The sequence below is a fragment of the Malania oleifera genome, chromosome 10, assembly GCF_029873635.1.
Source record: "Malania oleifera isolate guangnan ecotype guangnan chromosome 10, ASM2987363v1, whole genome shotgun sequence".
NCBI classification, from domain to species: Eukaryota; Viridiplantae; Streptophyta; class Magnoliopsida; order Santalales; family Ximeniaceae; genus Malania; species Malania oleifera.
Window position 1 is genome coordinate 49466444 of NC_080426.1, and position 16945 is coordinate 49483388.

General features: G+C 35.1%; 1 protein-coding gene across 1 annotated transcript; it reads left to right on the forward strand.

Annotated features, from left to right (window-relative positions):
• Nucleotides 1-660: 660 nt before the first annotated feature.
• On the forward strand, nt 661-16658 carry LOC131165736 (uncharacterized). The gene is made up of 10 exons (XM_058123756.1): nt 661-1054; nt 9561-9697; nt 9817-9990; nt 10060-10296; nt 11071-11171; nt 11307-11379; nt 12963-13031; nt 13209-13316; nt 14236-14361; nt 16142-16658. The coding sequence occupies exons 1-10, from the start codon at nt 697-699 to the stop codon at nt 16334-16336; spliced, it is 1578 nt and encodes a 525-aa protein (XP_057979739.1). The 5' UTR covers nt 661-696; the 3' UTR covers nt 16337-16658.
• Nucleotides 16659-16945: the final 287 nt, after the last annotated feature.

The following is a 16945-nucleotide window of genomic DNA, read 5'->3' on the forward strand; positions in this document are numbered from 1 at the left end:
TCCAGTCTTGGTCACTTACATAAAAAAAAATGAAGAAACATGGAGGGCTTGGGGTATGCTTCAAAAAACCTCTCCAATGTTAAGTTAAAATGGAATAGGTGACAATAAGAAGGCAATAGTATAAAAAATGAGTTCAAGTAGTCCTACGTTGCTCCCCCAAAGAGTCCTGCTTTTATAGTTAAGCTACCCTTGTATTTTAATGTCATGTGTCTCTAAATGGAAGGAGATACAATCTTAATTTCAAGAGTTATCCTCCTTTATTATTATTATTATTATTATTATTCATAATTAGAAGTTACACTCCTTTACTTATTTCATAATTAGACTTTTAGTTTCTACCTTTATATTGAGGTGATATTTCATTTCACTTAACCAAACTTCCTTGACCAAGTTTTCAAAAATTAGATAAACATTATTTCTTTGTTACGGCGTCAAATAAACCATTAGCTTAAAAGGGAAATGTGTAACTTCTAATAAATGAATGAACAATACAAATCAATAAAATTGATACAAGTCATGACGTTTTGTCCAAGAAAGGTACCAAAAAAATAAATTGTAATGGCTTTCAATTTCATAACTAATACCTATTTTGTAATGCCAAAAAAATGAATTTTATATTTTATTACTATGAAAACAATTCCTTTCGAAGTGTTTGATACAATCCCTACAGTCATATGTTTTAGTGCCTCTTCCAAAATGTGGTGGACCAAGTTGACCATTTCAACCTCATCCTTGATAAAACCACTCCTTCCCGTCGGCTATCCTTCGCTTCCCTCTGACGCTAGCTTACTAACTCCAATCTCACGAACTCTCTACTTCCGCGCTCGCCGGAGCTTAACCGTCAATTTCGCCGCAATGGCTGGGACAAATACAAGTACTGTCACTGTCAGTCCAGGAGATGGCGGTGACACCTCACTTGAACACGTCGTCGGACAGTGGTACTCAGTGCCGGAGCTCCGGCTACGCGATCACCACTTCACCGTTCCTCTCGACTACTCCCTCGATCGTCGAACTTGCCCTAAAATTTCAATTTTTGCTCGCGAGGTGGTTGCAGGTACCTTCTTAATCTATCTATTGATCAGGTTTAGTTTGCGTCTAATTACTGATGCTAGTTAGCTGATTGGATGTGGGATGGGATCTATCGAAATGTGTTCGTTCTGCTGCTACCTTTCTCCTATTATATTTCAAGTCATCAAGGCAATGATGTTTTTGTTATTTTTTTGGAGATATACATGTAAAAATATAATTAGAATTCTGTTATCTTCTCTGTTATCTGGTTTCTCCAGTATGACTACCATCAGCCACTGCACTTCTGCTCCAACAATTCCTGCTCTGTTATTGTTAAAATTCAGTTTTGTTTTATTGTTATTTTCATTCAGTTATTTGTTATTCAGTTATAAGTAGTCTGTTATTCTGTTGTTTGTTATTCAGTTGTATGTGTATATATATCCCTTTTGGGTACAGCAAGCTGAATAAGAAAAATGAGCAGCATTCACTCATCTCTCTGCATTCAGCATTCACTCTGCAATCGTAAAATGGTATCAGAGCCAGCAGACTGCAAATCGTGAAATCTTGTGTTTTCTTTCTTGATGAAATCACATTCAGCTGATCAATTTTATTTCTTGTGTTTCCTTATCAATTTTCTTTCTTTCTGGTGTTTCCTTTTCATCATGTCTTTCTCTACGTCATCCTCTGAATTTGATTCATCTAATCTTTATTTTATGCATCATGGTGAAAATCCTGGTTCACTTCTGGTTTCTCAGCAATTGTTTGGTCCTGATGATTATCCCAGCTGGAGGTCGCTATAATATTGGCTTTATCAGCCAAAAACAAATATGGTTTTATAAATGGTACGATAGCTAAGCCTAAGAATGAAGATCTTTTGTCTGCATCTTGGTCAAAATGTAATACAATGATTCTTTCATGGCTCCTGAATGCTGTTTCCAGAGAAATTGCGTCAAGTGTTCTTTACCATGAATCGGAAAAAGATTTTTGGGATGATCTTACTGTTCGATTTCAACAATCAAATGGACCACATCTCTATCAACTAAAGAAGGATATCTCCAACTTGATGCAGAACAATCTAACCGTGACAACCTATTTCACTAGGCTCAAAGGTTTGTGGGATGAATTGTCCAATTATATAGCTACTAAGAAATGTGTTTGTGGTCGAGCACGTGCATGTGGAAAATCATCTCATGAGGATTATGTGCTGCAATTTCTTATGGGGTTAAATGATACATATTCACAAATTCGTGGACAAATATTGTTAAGTGATCCTCTATCTTCAATCAGCAAGGTGTATGCATTAATTGTCCAGGAAGAGCGTCAAAGCGCTGTTGCAGGGCATGTGCCTTCCATTGAATCTGTAGCAATGTTGACTAAGACTTACTCTTCAAATCCACATCAACAATGATATTAGAAAAATAACAAGCAGAAGGGACCATGTTCTCATTGTGGTCATGAGAATCACATAGTTGACAACTGTTATAAACTACATGGTTACACCCCCCCCCCCGGGGAGTATAAATTTACCAAAAATAAATCGGCATCAAGATATATTGCTTCTGCTCATCAAGTCATTGCTGATAAGGATTCAGTTAGTGTAGCAAATTCTTACCCTTTTACTCCAGAGCAATGTGAGCAGCTTCTGAGTCTCCTCAAGGCTCTTAACTCTTTATCTTTGTCATCTGCCTTTGTTGTAAATAACAACACCACATATGCCATCTCAAGTATTAGGTCCTTGCCTATTGTCTTTTCTATTTTTCAATTTGATATAATCAGCCATTGGATCATTGATATGGGAGGTACTGATCACATCATACATTCGGTGGCATCTATGATTCATACCTACTCTCGTATTACATCTAGTGTTCAACTACCGAATGGACAAAAGGTTGAGTCTACTCATATTGCTACTGTCAAGCTTTCTAATGATTTATGCTTAACTGATGTGTTGTGTGTCTCTGCATTTAACTTCAATCTTCTTTCAGTTAGCAAATTGACTTCCAACTCACAATTATGTCTGTATTTTACTCCTTCACACTGCTATATACAGGACCTTATGAGCAAGAAGATAATTGGAGTGGGCAAAGCAACTAAAGGACTTTATTACTTGCTGTCACCTGGATTTGAGGACCTTCCAAAATCAGAATCTGCTATAGCTACTTCTTTTTTACCATATTCAATAAATTGTATGAATTTTGATTTGTTTAAAAAAGATCCTTGGCATTGTCGTTTGGGACACCTTTCTGGTTCAAAACTATCTTTGTTACAAAATGACATTTCAAGCATAAATAAAGGTAGTCTTCATACCTGTCACATATGCCCATTAGCAAAACAACACAAGTTATAATTCAAACCAAGTTCGATCCATACAACAAAACCTTTTGAAATGATACATTGTGATATATGGGGTCCTTTTTCCACATGTGCAATGGATGGTTCTCTATATTTTTTGACTATTGTAGATGATTATACTCGAAGTACATGGACATTCCTTATGGCACAAAACCCTCAAATTCAGTCCATTTTGTAGTATTTTGTTCAATTAGTTTCCACTCAGTTTGAAACCACAATCGAAGTATTAAGGTCAGATAATGGTCCTGAATTTAATATGAAGGAGTTTTTCCAATCAAAAGGAATTATCCGTCGTTTGAGTTGTGTGGAAACGGCTCAGCAAAATGCTATCGTTGAATGAAAATTTTAAATGTAGCTCGAGCCTTAAGGTTTCAAGCTTCTTTACCCTTAAATTTTTTGGGGGATTGTATCCTTACAGCTACATATTTGATTAATAGAACACCATCTTCAGTTTTAAAAGGCAAGTCACCGTATGAAATGTTATTTGGAATGCCACCCTTATATGATCAATTACATATTCTTGGTTGTCTTTGTTATGCATCAACACTTAGTCAAAACAGATCAAAATTTGATCCTCGAGCAAAAACATGATTTTTTATTGGCTATCCTTATGGCATTAAGGGTTATAAGTTATATGACTTGCATTCAAAGACAATTTTTGTATCTCGTAATGTGATTTTTCATGAAACCATCTTTCCCTTTGCATCCAATAAACAGCCTCACACAGACACAACTCTTACTCCAATAACACCCCTAATCTTGTACCTGAGTATGAATGTCATGATAACATCTTTAATGGTCTAAACTTGCATAATCATCCACAAGCACAATCAAGTCCTCTTCCTGCAGATTTTATTACTCCATCTTCGATTTTTCCTACCATGGATGCAATTCCTATTTTAGTTTCTATAGAGCCAGACACACGTCACAATGAGTCACCCTTAGTAGACCACACCCTTTCCAATCCTGCAGACCACTCACTACCACCTGTCAACATTCCTTTCATTCCATGAAGGTTTACCAGAAATAGGAAACATGCTAGTTATTTAAAGGACTTTCATTGTTATGCTGCAGACCACTTCAAGGATGAATCTTGCTCATCAAGTACATTGTATCCCTTATCATCAGTTCTATCTTATCATCGTTTGTCTCCATCTCACAAATGCTTTACACTAGTATTATCCATGCATCATGAGCCTCATAGTTTTCAAGAAGCTTCTAAAGTCGCACATTGGTGTGATGCCATGGATGTCGAAATTAGGGCACTTGAGGAAAATAAGACCTGGACTCTCACTAACCTACTGGCAAGAAAGACTCGCATAGGATGCAAGTGGGTTTATAAAGTGAAGCATAAGGTTGATGGAAGCATTGAGCGATATAAGGCTTGTATGGTCGCAAAGGGTTATACGCAATGTGAGGGGATTGACTATCAAGAAACTTTTTCACCTATTGTGAAGATGATCAAAGTGAGATCAATATTAGCTTTGGCAGCTATTCATAACTGGTACTTACATCAGCTAGATGTAAATAACGCCTTTTTACATGGGGACCTTGAAGAAGAAGTATACATGACTATTCCTCCAGGTTATCATACTTCATCACAATCACAAGTTTTGTGTTTAAATAAATCTCTTTATGGATTAAAGCAGGCCTTGAGGCAATGGTTCTCCAAGCTCTCCAATACTCTGATTTCCGATGGATTTATTTTGTTTGAAGTAGATAAATCTCTGTTCATCAAGGAGGCTGGAACATTTTTTATTGCTCTATTGGTTTACGTGGTTGACATTGTGCTTGTTTCTAATGATGCATCACCAATTCCAAAATTTACATCATTCTTAAATACTCAGTTCAAATTAAAGGTCTTAGGTCCTTTAAAATATTTCCTTGGCTTGGAGATCTCTCGAGCAAAACAAGGTATTTCGGTGTGCCAACGAAAACATGCCCTTGATTTGTTAGAAGATGCTGGAATGTTAGCAGCTAAGACAACAAACTTTCCAATGGATCCTCATTTAAAGCTCTCTTGGTATGAAGATGATTTATTGACTGATGTTACACATTATAAGAGATTAATTGGTAGATTACTTTATCTCATAGTTATAAAGCCTGATATCTCTTACTCACTACAAGTTCTCAGCCAATTCTTGACTGAGCCTAGAAAACCACATCTTGATGCTACTATACGTGTCTTGAGATACATTAAAGGTGCACTATTACAAGGATTGTTCTACTCCAGTTCTTCTTTAACACATCTAAAAGTTTTTTCAGACTTTGATTGGGCGGGTTGTGTTGACACTAGACACTCAGTAACAGGGATTTGTGTTTTCATTGGTGATTCTCTTGTGGCTTGGAAATCTAAGAAACAAGCCGTCGTTTCTCGTTCCTCTGCAGAATTAGAATACAGGGCTATGGGTACTGCAACATCAGAATTACTTTGGATGCTGCAATTATTCCGTGAACTTGCCATTCCTCATTCACAGGCTGCCTTGCTGTTTTGTGACAACAAAGCAGTCATCCACATTGCTGCTAACCTAGTATATCATGAGCGAACAAGACATATCGAGGTGGATTGTCATTTTATTCGGCAGCTTATTCAACAAGGTGTCATCAAAACTATGCATGTCAAAATAGATTGTCAACTGGCTGATATTTTTACAAAGGCACCGGGTACTCGAGCTTTCAGCAATATTTTGTCCAAGATGGTTATGCACAATATTCATACTCCATCTTGAGGGGGCATGTAAAAATATAATTAGAATATTGTTATCTTCTCTGTTATCTAGTTTCTCCTCAGCAGTATGACAACCATCAGCCACTGCACTTCTGCTCCAACAATTTCCTGTTCTGTTATTGTTAAAATTCAGTTATGTTTTATTGTTATTTTCATTCAGTTATTTGTTATGCAGTTATAAGTAGTCTGTTATTCAGTTGTATGTGTATATATATCCCTTTTGGGTACAGCAAGCTGAATAAGAAAAATGAGCAGCATTCACTCATCTCTCTGCATTCAGCATTCACTCTGCAATCTTTCTGCAATCGTAAAACAAGGTGAATCTGATGAAGGACAAACATGCGTTACTTTTAAATTTCTCCAGTTTACAACAACAACAACAACAACAAAACCAAGCTTTAGTCCCACTAAGTGGGGTCGGCTATATGAATCATTTTCTGCCAATTTATACGATCATGAACCATTTCTTTTGATAGATTCAAAGATATTAAATCCTTCCTCACTATCTCCTCCCAAGTTATTTTAGGTCTACCCCTACCCCTTCTACTACCCCCCATAGTAACTAAGTCACTCTTCCTCACAGGTGCACTATAAGGCCTACATTGCAAGTGTCTATACCATCTGAGTTGTCCCTCCCTTATCTTATCTTCTATAGGAGCTACACCTAACTTACCACGAATATGTTCATTCCTTAATTTATCTTTCAATGTTATACCACTCATCCATCTAAGCATCCTCATCTCGGCAACTTTTACAAATTTCTCCAGTTTGAATCAATGAAATATTTAATTCCTTATAAGTTTAAAAGTCTGATATTACTTTATCATACTAAAGTGTAGTGGGAGAGGAAAATTTGAATCAGTGATAAATTTGATCCCGTACAGAAAATATGGTTAGTTTCTTCATTTTTCTCGTATTTTAGAGACCAAATGGTCATGTTTAATATTAGAGACTAGAGTTGGGGTTAGAGTTTATTGCTATGGTTGCTTGTGAAATCTGATGTTTTCTTTGATTTGGAATGTTGAAATTTGGATTTAGAGATTTCAATATGGTGGTCATTGTTTTGGTAAAAAAAAAAAAAAAAAGGCCTTGCCAACAGTTTGAGCCTAGGTCATGTGGTAGACTTTGGGAGTGGGGAATGCCAAAATGAAACATAGTCAACATACTAGTTTGGAGCGTTGAAACTTGAAACCCACCAAGAAAAAAAAAATAAAGTAAAAACAAAAAGAAAGAGGAAAAGTAGTTGTAGACACTCCTTATGTGGAATTCCATTGATTTGTCTATTCTTTTTTTCTTTTCATTTTCCTTTTTCTTTTTTCCTGAAAAGACCCATTTCGGTAGTGTTTGCAAGCATGGATTTTGGAGTTTGGATATGAATGTATTTGGTTTTGAAAGAAATTCAATATAATTTTACCCTACATCTTGTCCAAATCCATACAGATCCAAACCTAAGGTCCCTTTTTCATACTCCAAAATGCATGGTTACAGTTTTGTTAGTTTTTTTTGGATGGTTGTTCCCAAAGAAAATGTCCTTTTATCATGCACAATGCAACAGTATAAACCTGATACAACATAAATGGAGTTTGTACTAGAATAAATGATTGGTTTCCCTCAAATTTATAATTACCATTGAATAGTGACTGGTAGCCAATCTATAATAATGCATAATTATCTATTGAGCTCCAATAATCTAATAGGCCTTTGCTTGCCCCCCCACAGTAATTAACTCACTCTTCCTCACTAGTACACTATATGGCCTATGTTGCAAGTGCCCATATCATTTAAGTCGACCCTCCCTTATCTTATCTTCTATAGGAGCTATACTAACTTACCGTGAATACGTTCATTGTTTAATTTATGTTTCAATGTTATACCACTCATTCATCTAAGCGTTTTCATCTCAACAACTTTTACTTTTTGGATATTATGTTTCTTCGTCGCCTAACATTCCGATCCATATAGCATGCTGGTCTTATAGCTGTCCTATAAAGCTTCCCTTTTAATTTTAAGGATATTCTACGATCATAGAGCACACTTGAAGCACTTCTCCATTTTACCCAACCTGCTTTAACTCTATGCATTACATCATGTTTAATTTCTTCTTTAGCTTGCATAATAGATCCAAGGTATCAAAATCTACAAGTGCTATTTATTTCTTCATTATCGAGTTTAACTTTGTCTCCAATATTCTTCCTATCATTACTAAAGTTACATTTCATATATTCTGTCTTATTTCTACTTATCCTAAGGCCTCTAGATTCCAAAGCTTCTCTCCGTAATTCTAACTCAGCCTCTACTCCATCCCTAGTTTCATCAATTAATGCAAATATCATCTGCAAACAACATACACCATGGAACCTCCTTTTGAATACTCTTAGTCAATTGGTCCATCACTAAAGCAAAAAGATAAGAACACAAAGTAGATCCTTGATGTACACCTATGGCGATTGAAAATTCTCTAGTGTCTCTATTTATAGTTCTTACACTAGTCATTACTCCATCGTACATATCCTTAATGACATTAGTATACCTACTACATATACCCCAAGAACTTCCCTAGGTATCCTATCATGTGCTTTTTCAAGGTCAATAAATATCATATGCAAGTCCCTCTTCTTTTTCCTAAACTTTTCCATTAATCTTATTAAAAGATATATAACTTATGTGTTATATTTCCCAAGCATAAGACCAAATTGATTTTCTGAGACTTTCGTTTCTAACCTTAATCTTTGTTCAACTGCCTTTTCCCATAGTTTCGTTTCTAAGCACTTGAGATGATCCAAAAATGTATTTGAAAACTCATTAAGTTTGTTAATGATATCCTATAAACTATCATGATATTCTTACCAACATCATGCTACGAGTTATAGGAATTTCCTACCTCACACACAACCCAATACATATAGGACTTCATGTGGACTTTGGTTGGTTGTGCCTTGAGTATTCCTTGTATATGCTTTTGCTCAATGCTTCATCAAGATTCATCTGATCCTTATGCTTGCTTTAGTATCAACCTATTGTCCTATACTGAACTCTGAACTAGAGTGCATAGGTTGGTTAGTCCTGAGGGTCACGAATGGGTTGTTATCATCAAAATTAATTGGATTGGGATACTTTAGCCACTAAGGCTAACACAGCTATTATGGGCCTACAACATACAAGTTTGGACTTGGGCTAATTTTGAAGAGGTAGGGTGCCATGCAACCATAAATGTTATTTTGAAACTGATGTTTGATAATTTTTCTTTATCATAATAATTATTTTTATTATCAAATCTTTTCTTACAGAATCGTGGAAGTAGTTGTGTGAGCAAAATTGTTTTTGAAGGCACAATGTTGCTTCTTAATTTGTGTGCATGGATGGTCTTCCTTTCTGCACAGTTGGCAATAATCATATTTCTACTTTTTTATTACATTGATAATTTTTGTTCTTTAGCCTTTTACTGGTGACTGATGAAGACCATACATTGCAGCTGGGAAGGAGGAGCAGGCACTGCCATACCTTTTATACCTGCAAGGCGGCCCTGGTTTTGAATGTCCTCGACCAACAGAGTCAAGTGGGTGGATAAATAAAGCATGTGAAGAATATCGTGTTGTGCTACTGGATCAGGCATGATTTATTGGACGTATTTTTAGATCTTTTGTTATATTTGAAGAAATTTTGTGCCTGTTTGATCTTGGGTCCTGCTGAAGTGGTGATTTTTTTTTTTCTTTATTTCTTTCATGCAGCGAGGAACAGGTTTATCTACTCCATTGACAGTATCATCTATGTTGCAAATGAAATCAGCAGACGAGCTTGCTGAATACTTGAAACATTTTCGAGCTGATAACATAGTAAATGATGCTGAATTTATTCGAGTACATCTTGTTCCAGATGCGGGGCCATGGACAATTTTGGGGCAGGTAGAAGGATTTATGTTATGTTTTAAGAGAGAACGTGCTGCTAACATCTCGTTCTTTTTCCTTGTGTAGAGCTATGGTGGTTTTTGCGCTCTTACATATTTGAGTTTTGCACCACAAGGATTGAAGCAAGTTCTTCTGACTGGTGGAATCCCTCCAGTTGGAAATGGATGTACTGCAGATACTGTATACAGTGCATGCTTCGAAAAGGTGGTTCTTCAAAATGAAAAATATTACCAAAGGTTTCCTCAGGATGTTGAAATTGTTCGTGAAGTTGTTTTGCACTTGGCAAATTCTGAAGGGGGAGGGGTGAGGGAATTTTAAGATCCTGGCTTTACTTTCATTTTTCTTCTAATTGTAATTTTCTCTAATGCTGACCAAGGTCTTAAATTTCGATTTCGACTCAAATTTCGAAGCTCCAAAAGTACGGAAATTTCGATGTCAATTTCGATTTCGATTTGAAAAAATAACGGAAACTAATAGTAAAACATGGAATTCTTTGTGAAACTTTAGAAATGGTTAACAAATATAATAATATAAGTTTTAAGACTAATATATTACAAATTAAATACATCTATATTTTGTATAAGGTGGAAAAGTTTTAAAATAGTTTTTGTATCAAACATGTTTGTAAGATAATGTACATTAAACAGATTCAGTTAATGCAAATGAAATTCATAATTCATTTAAATATTATTTATCATACAAATATTGATAATTTAGACATGAATGGTTAAATAAAATATTACTATAAGTTTATTTTTTCATATAATTTCAAAAGCACTTGTGGTAACCTTTTGTTTTAATAAAATAAATTAAAAGAGAAATTTCACTTCACTCTTAAATCTCTCGTTTGAATTTTGACGAAATTTCATTGTGTAGTTAAAATTTCGACAAATTTCGCTAAAATTACGAGGTTTCGATAAATTTCGAATGATTCGTTGAGATTTCGACGGAAATTATGCAAGACGGAAATCGACTGCCATTTCGATTTCGAGGGGGACGGAAATCGGAAATTTCGACAATTTCGTGGAAATTTAAGACCATGATGCTGACAACCTTTTTTTCCCTATTTTGTTATAGGTACTTCTTCCATCGGGGGGCATATTAACCCCAAGAGGATTGCAACTCCTTGGTCTTTCTGGACTAGGGACTAGCACTGGTTTTGAGCGCTTGCATTACCTGTAAGGCATCATACATATTTATGTGCTCCTTAGTAATTTCTAAAATTTTACTACATACACCCCCTCCCCCCCCAAAAAGAAAATGCAATATAACATTCTTTGTGTCGATATATTTTTTTTTGCTGTTTCCCATAGGTTTGAGAGGGTGTGGGAACCTATACTAGTTCCAGGGGCACAAAAGCAAATTAGTTACTACTTTTTGAATGCTGTAAGAGAATTACTGCTTTCTTATTAATCAAAAGTTCATGGTTTCAATTCTCTTTCTTGACTTCAATTTTAAATTTAGTTGCAATTGAATAGACCTGAACCATTGCATACTTTTTTATGAGGCATGACTAAAAAACATATGCAAGTCGCAAGATTTTTAGAAATCTTAAGGGGTCATTTGGTATCATTGTCAAAAATTGTGAAAACAAAAATAAGAAATGAAAACTAAAAACCAGAACAGAAACTAAAAACTGAAAACCAACAACCTATTTGGTTAATATTTCTTAAACTAAAATAAATTAAAAACTTAATTAAACAAATGTCCATTTTTTTCCTTGAAACAAATAATTTTAAAAAAAATGATTAAAATCTTAAGTACAAAGTAATATATATTTAAAACACTATTATAAATAAAAATTATCATAATTATTATAAATTATTTTACTTAATTATTATATTTCGAAATTCTCTATATAAGACTAATTTTTGTTGTACATGACAATGGAAAAGTAGTAAAAATATTTTGTAAATGAAATTTATTATTTTGAAATTTTTGATGAACATTTTATTTGAATTACATTTTAAACTCATATGATAATTTTATTTTAATTTTAATTAAAAAATATGTATAAAATGAATGAATAAATCCAAAAAAAGTTTGTGGGTATTAAAATATTATGGGGACATATTCTGAAAACAACTGGAAACCAAAAAACTTTATTTTTAGTTTTTTCCCTAATAGTTGAAAATTGACAATAAAAACAAAAAATTGACAATGGAAACAAACACATTTTCATAATTTGTTTCTTAACAACAACAGTATCAAACAAACACTAAAAAAGTAAATAACTTGTGAAAATTTTCAAAACGATGCTCGAAAATTGAGATATGACTTTATCTACTGCTATATCTGCCTTTTGTTTTTTATCTTGTGGTTATTTTGATATTGAGTAATGTTCTATTGAATGACTTCTTATGTTTTAAAGTCCATTTTACTTTCTTTCTTATGTTGATTATTACTATTCATTTTCAGTTGCAGGATAATAGACTTATATTTTGGGATGCTTAAAATTTTTTTTCAATAAATATTAAGCATCGAGAGTAACTTAGTTGTGAAATCTGGGAAATGAACTCCTTCCACAGTAGAATACTAGAATTTTCCATATCCAATCAATCAAATGATGTGAGATAGGGTATGTTGGTATTTTCCAGAATCAGAGTGGAAATTAGGCTGCAGTACTTATAATCCTTGTGAGATGTGATTCCTTTGACATTTAGTGAAGAGAATGTTATGGGAAGATGATAAAGGAGATTGATCCTTTTGAGGTGTAAGGAGGATGATCTAATATTCTAATTTAAAAAATATTACAAGCTGAAGGCTACCATGCAGTCAGACCAAGAGTGCTGCCTTGTCTGTAAAAGTAGGGAGTGAGTGAGAGGAGAGCTATAGATATAGGGTATGAGAAGTTCTCCAGAAAATCAATTTCATATTTTCACCCTTCTGTAATGTTTGCTCAATATTTGTTCATTGATTTGGGAATTGCTTTCTACATGCACTGAATTCAAATTATTTTTTTTATGCAGTTTGAGAATTGGTTGGCTTTTGATACAAATCCACTCTATGCTCTTATGCACGAGTCCATATACTGTCAGGTGGACTTCTATGATCCTCATTTATTTTAATTGGTTTGATTGCTGGGGAAGTTCCATTTTAATCTTGCATGATTATGTGATGGGATGGATTTTTGTTGGAAGCTACAAATTTTTTGACTATTGTTTTTATTTAAAATTTCTTGGAAGTCTCTACACTATTCTTTGTTTTGACTTTAGGGTGCATCGTCACGGTGGTCTGCTCACAGAATAAGGGCCAAAGATGGGAGCAAATTCAATGCAATCAAGGCTGCAAAAGAAGGCCAACTTGTACTTTTCACAGGAGAGGTAAATCATATGAATAGCACTAGGTGCTCGTAGAGTCTTTTTGATGGATGAGTGGCTACATGAAGAGGCTTATGTTATGCATTTTGCAGATAAGGATCAATCAATGAAATATTGAATATTTTTTGGAGGAATGTGATTGCTTATTGACATAACTCTACATGGATATAATACTTCTTAAGTTGGACACTGCTTAGGAAAACAATATTTGATTCATAATGAGGGAGGATATAGGATGAGAGAGAAGGAATGCATAATGGCTACCCTTGCCTGGGATCATCACATCAGCACACACACACACACACAAGACACAATTTCTCAAAATATTCAGCTCTGCTTAAAATTCACTACATCTAGGTAATTATAGGACTAACACATCGCAGTCGAACAGCAGCATGGATACTAGTTTCCAACATTTAGAAGCCTAAATATTCTAGAAATATTACCCCTAAAATTTTAGCATTGGAAAATTTTCCCAAATAATATATTTGAAAATATTCCCTGCAAAATACCAAGAAGTAAAAGTTGCCTAAATTCCTAAATTTGTGCTTTTGGCTCTGACTTGTGTCTCTGACCATTCTCTGTTGGTTGAAATAAAACAAAATTGACATTGAATATTGGAGGATGAAAAACCATAGCCTTTAAACTAGTTAATCTCTTCAACAATGTATAGAATGATGTCAAATTAGGTTTTTCAATTGGGGTGACAAATGTTGGTGGGATGATGAGCTTGATTGGAATGCCTTGAAATTTATTAACATCTTTAATTGCATGGACATTCACGCTAACCTTCAAAGCGTTAGGTTGGTATGTAAAACTTTAACTTTTATATATGCTGAAATCTAAAATTCTTTCATTGTGAAAATTCCAGTCATTTGCAAGCATCTGATCCAAATATTAACCTAAATGCTTTCCTTTGCAGATGATATTTCCATGGATGTTTGATGAAATTCATGCCTTGAGGCATTTTAAAGATGCTGCTCATTTATTGGCTGAGGAGGAGGATTGGTCACCTCTATACGACATTGCCACACTGAATAATAACAAGGTTCTATAATTTCATGTTTCAAAATTTTCTTTATGGATTTTGATCTAATAGGATTTTCTTTTTCTTCTGATGAGGGGAAGTCCCAACGAATAGGTATGTACATTACATGATAGGATGTTGGGTTATCTGTCCATTTTTTAAATGAAAATGTGAAGTTTGTGAAAATTCCAGATTTTTCATTACTTTGTTCCATGTTTTTAAAACAGAGACTGGTCTGGACAGGTCGACTGGGTTCAACCAGAACTGATAATCAGATCCATTGATCATTAAAAACCAAATTTGAGATGAACTGGTCTTTGACCCAGATGGCTGGTAAGAACTGATCCTAGGAAACACCAACACTTCTGGAAGGATGAAGCATCGATGTTCGACATGTATCAAATACTGACTGCCCAACACTCCCCAACACATATATGATGTGTTGGAAATTAATTACTTTATTCTTATTTTTAGACATGGCCGAGACACTTCTTGACACTTCCAAACACGACAAGGAGACCTCTGGGACATTTCTTGCACCGAAACACAGTGTTTGTTGCCTTCTCTAATTCTGTTAATAAAACAGTCAATAGGCTCTTTGACATTAGAGTGGTTGGACTCTGGAGTGTTAGCGCCACTATGCTAGCCTTGTAGACCCTGTGACCTCCATGCCCCACAAATCACCCCTCTAAACCCTGCCATTTTTTTTTTTCAATTCTTGATGAGTCATGCCTATTGCCCAGCCATGCTGTTGGACCAATATTATTCTATAATGTGATTGTACTTGATGATTGTGTAAGTTTGTTTAGTTTGCAGAATGTGTAATTGAAAATTGCATGAATGTGTATTTGCTGGGTACAAGTTGCTGCTAGGAGTGCTCAATCTTGGGATCTCAAAATCACAGAAGGAGAAAAATTACCACTTAACCAACTAGTATTGATTGTTTATTTACCCTTAACCAACTAGTATTGATGCACTTATTGTCCTAATTTTTTCACACACAGCTGGTCTCAAGCCTGGGTAAAGGAGGAAGGTTGCATTAGGTAGCTGAAAGCCAGCGTAAAATTTGTCAAATCACTATGATATGAATCCTTATGGTGGAAAAAGATTCATATAGCTGACCCCACCTAGTGGGACTTAAGGCTTGGTTTGGTTGTTGTTGTTGTTACTGTAGAACCAACTCCAGTCATTTGTATAAGTAATGCACGAACACCTATTTTAGCAATTTTTTGGTTAAGAATTATGCTCTTTCCTTTCCATCTTTCGATATTTGTTGAATCCGAATAATAATAATAGTAAGTTTCAAGAAAATTTTAGAAAAAGAAGAAACCTACAAATTTGAACGAAGTTGTTACTAGTAATTCATATTTTATTGTAATTAGCTAAAAGTTGATTTAAGTCCAACATTCTTGTAATGTTATTTCTGATCATTATCATATTATCATTGTAATGTTTTTTTATTTGAGTGTCATATTCACATTGCCGGTTGGACACCGATTTGATCTGCTGATCCAACCCCCAGTGGCCTTGGTAGGGTCATGCTTGCGATGAAGAAAAAGTCTTTCAATTAGCAGGAAAAGTATGTTAGAGCTACAAGAAATCTGTAACACGTTTCTGGACTAGTTCTCTTTTTTGCTCTTGCTCTTGGAGGAAGCAAAGGGCAATAAACATGGGACATTAGAACGGCACATGTTGGTTTGAAGCTGGGTGGGCTGCTTGATGATTTGTTTAAACACCCTAAATGGCAACTGGGGTTTTGCCTATTAGTTTACTCAGACTCATTTTTCTTAATTTTTGGCAGGTACCTGTTGCAGCGGCTGTTTATTATGATGATATGTTTGTGAATTTCAAGCTGGTCATGGAGACAGCTTCTCAGATTGCTGGGATTAGGCTCTGGATAACTAATGAATACATGCACTCTGGCCTTCGGGATGCCGGCGGACAGGTTTTTAGTCATCTGATGGGAATGCTAAGCGGTAAGAAACCCTTGTTTTAACATCGATTGGGTTGCACACAGAGAAATACAAAAGAGCATCAACTGGGGCAGCAAAGTTGGATTCCCAAACAGAGGCATGGGTATTCATATGAGAAGGGCAACATTTTCAACTCATGTAACTTGCTTGTACAAATTGGGTTTGTCCCAACTCCCAAGTATTGTGATGTTCAATTTGGAACATCATTTGTGCCAGCCCACTTCAACATTCAGTTTGAAATCTGAATTGGGACGCATAAGGTTATTTGAAGACTTGCAGCAACACACTAAAGTGTTTCAAAGTTGTCATTATTGGTGGGTATGGAATAATAATAATAATAATAATGATGATGATGATGATGATGATGATGATGTTTTTGTGATTACATTCAAGATACCCATCATGCAGGTTGAAAAGGAGGCAAATGCATCACTGGGGGTTGACTAAATTATAAAAATTTGAAATTGTTGGATCAGATCAGTTGGGTACTTGCTCCCATTTCCAACCAAGCCTTGCGGAAGATGTGAAGGAAGTGATCAGAGGTAGGAGGTGAAGAACATGAGCCGTTAGAAGAGAGAGGATGATGGTAGAGATTGTGTCAGAAGTTTTAAGGAGATGGCTGGCTGTGCTGT

What these genes read in the sequence shown, in the direction of transcription:
- LOC131165736 (XM_058123756.1), top strand. Translation starts at nt 697, where the DNA reads ATGTGGTGGACCAAGTTGACCATTTCAACCTCATCCTTGATAAAACCA. An exon ending in GTTACTACTTTTTGAATGCT is followed by an intron (nt 11,380 to 12,962) that starts GTAAGAGAATTA and finishes TTTTTTATGCAG; the next exon opens with TTTGAGAATTGGTTGGCTTT. An exon ending in ACGAGTCCATATACTGTCAG is followed by an intron (nt 13,032 to 13,208) that starts GTGGACTTCTAT and finishes TTTTGACTTTAG; the next exon opens with GGTGCATCGTCACGGTGGTC.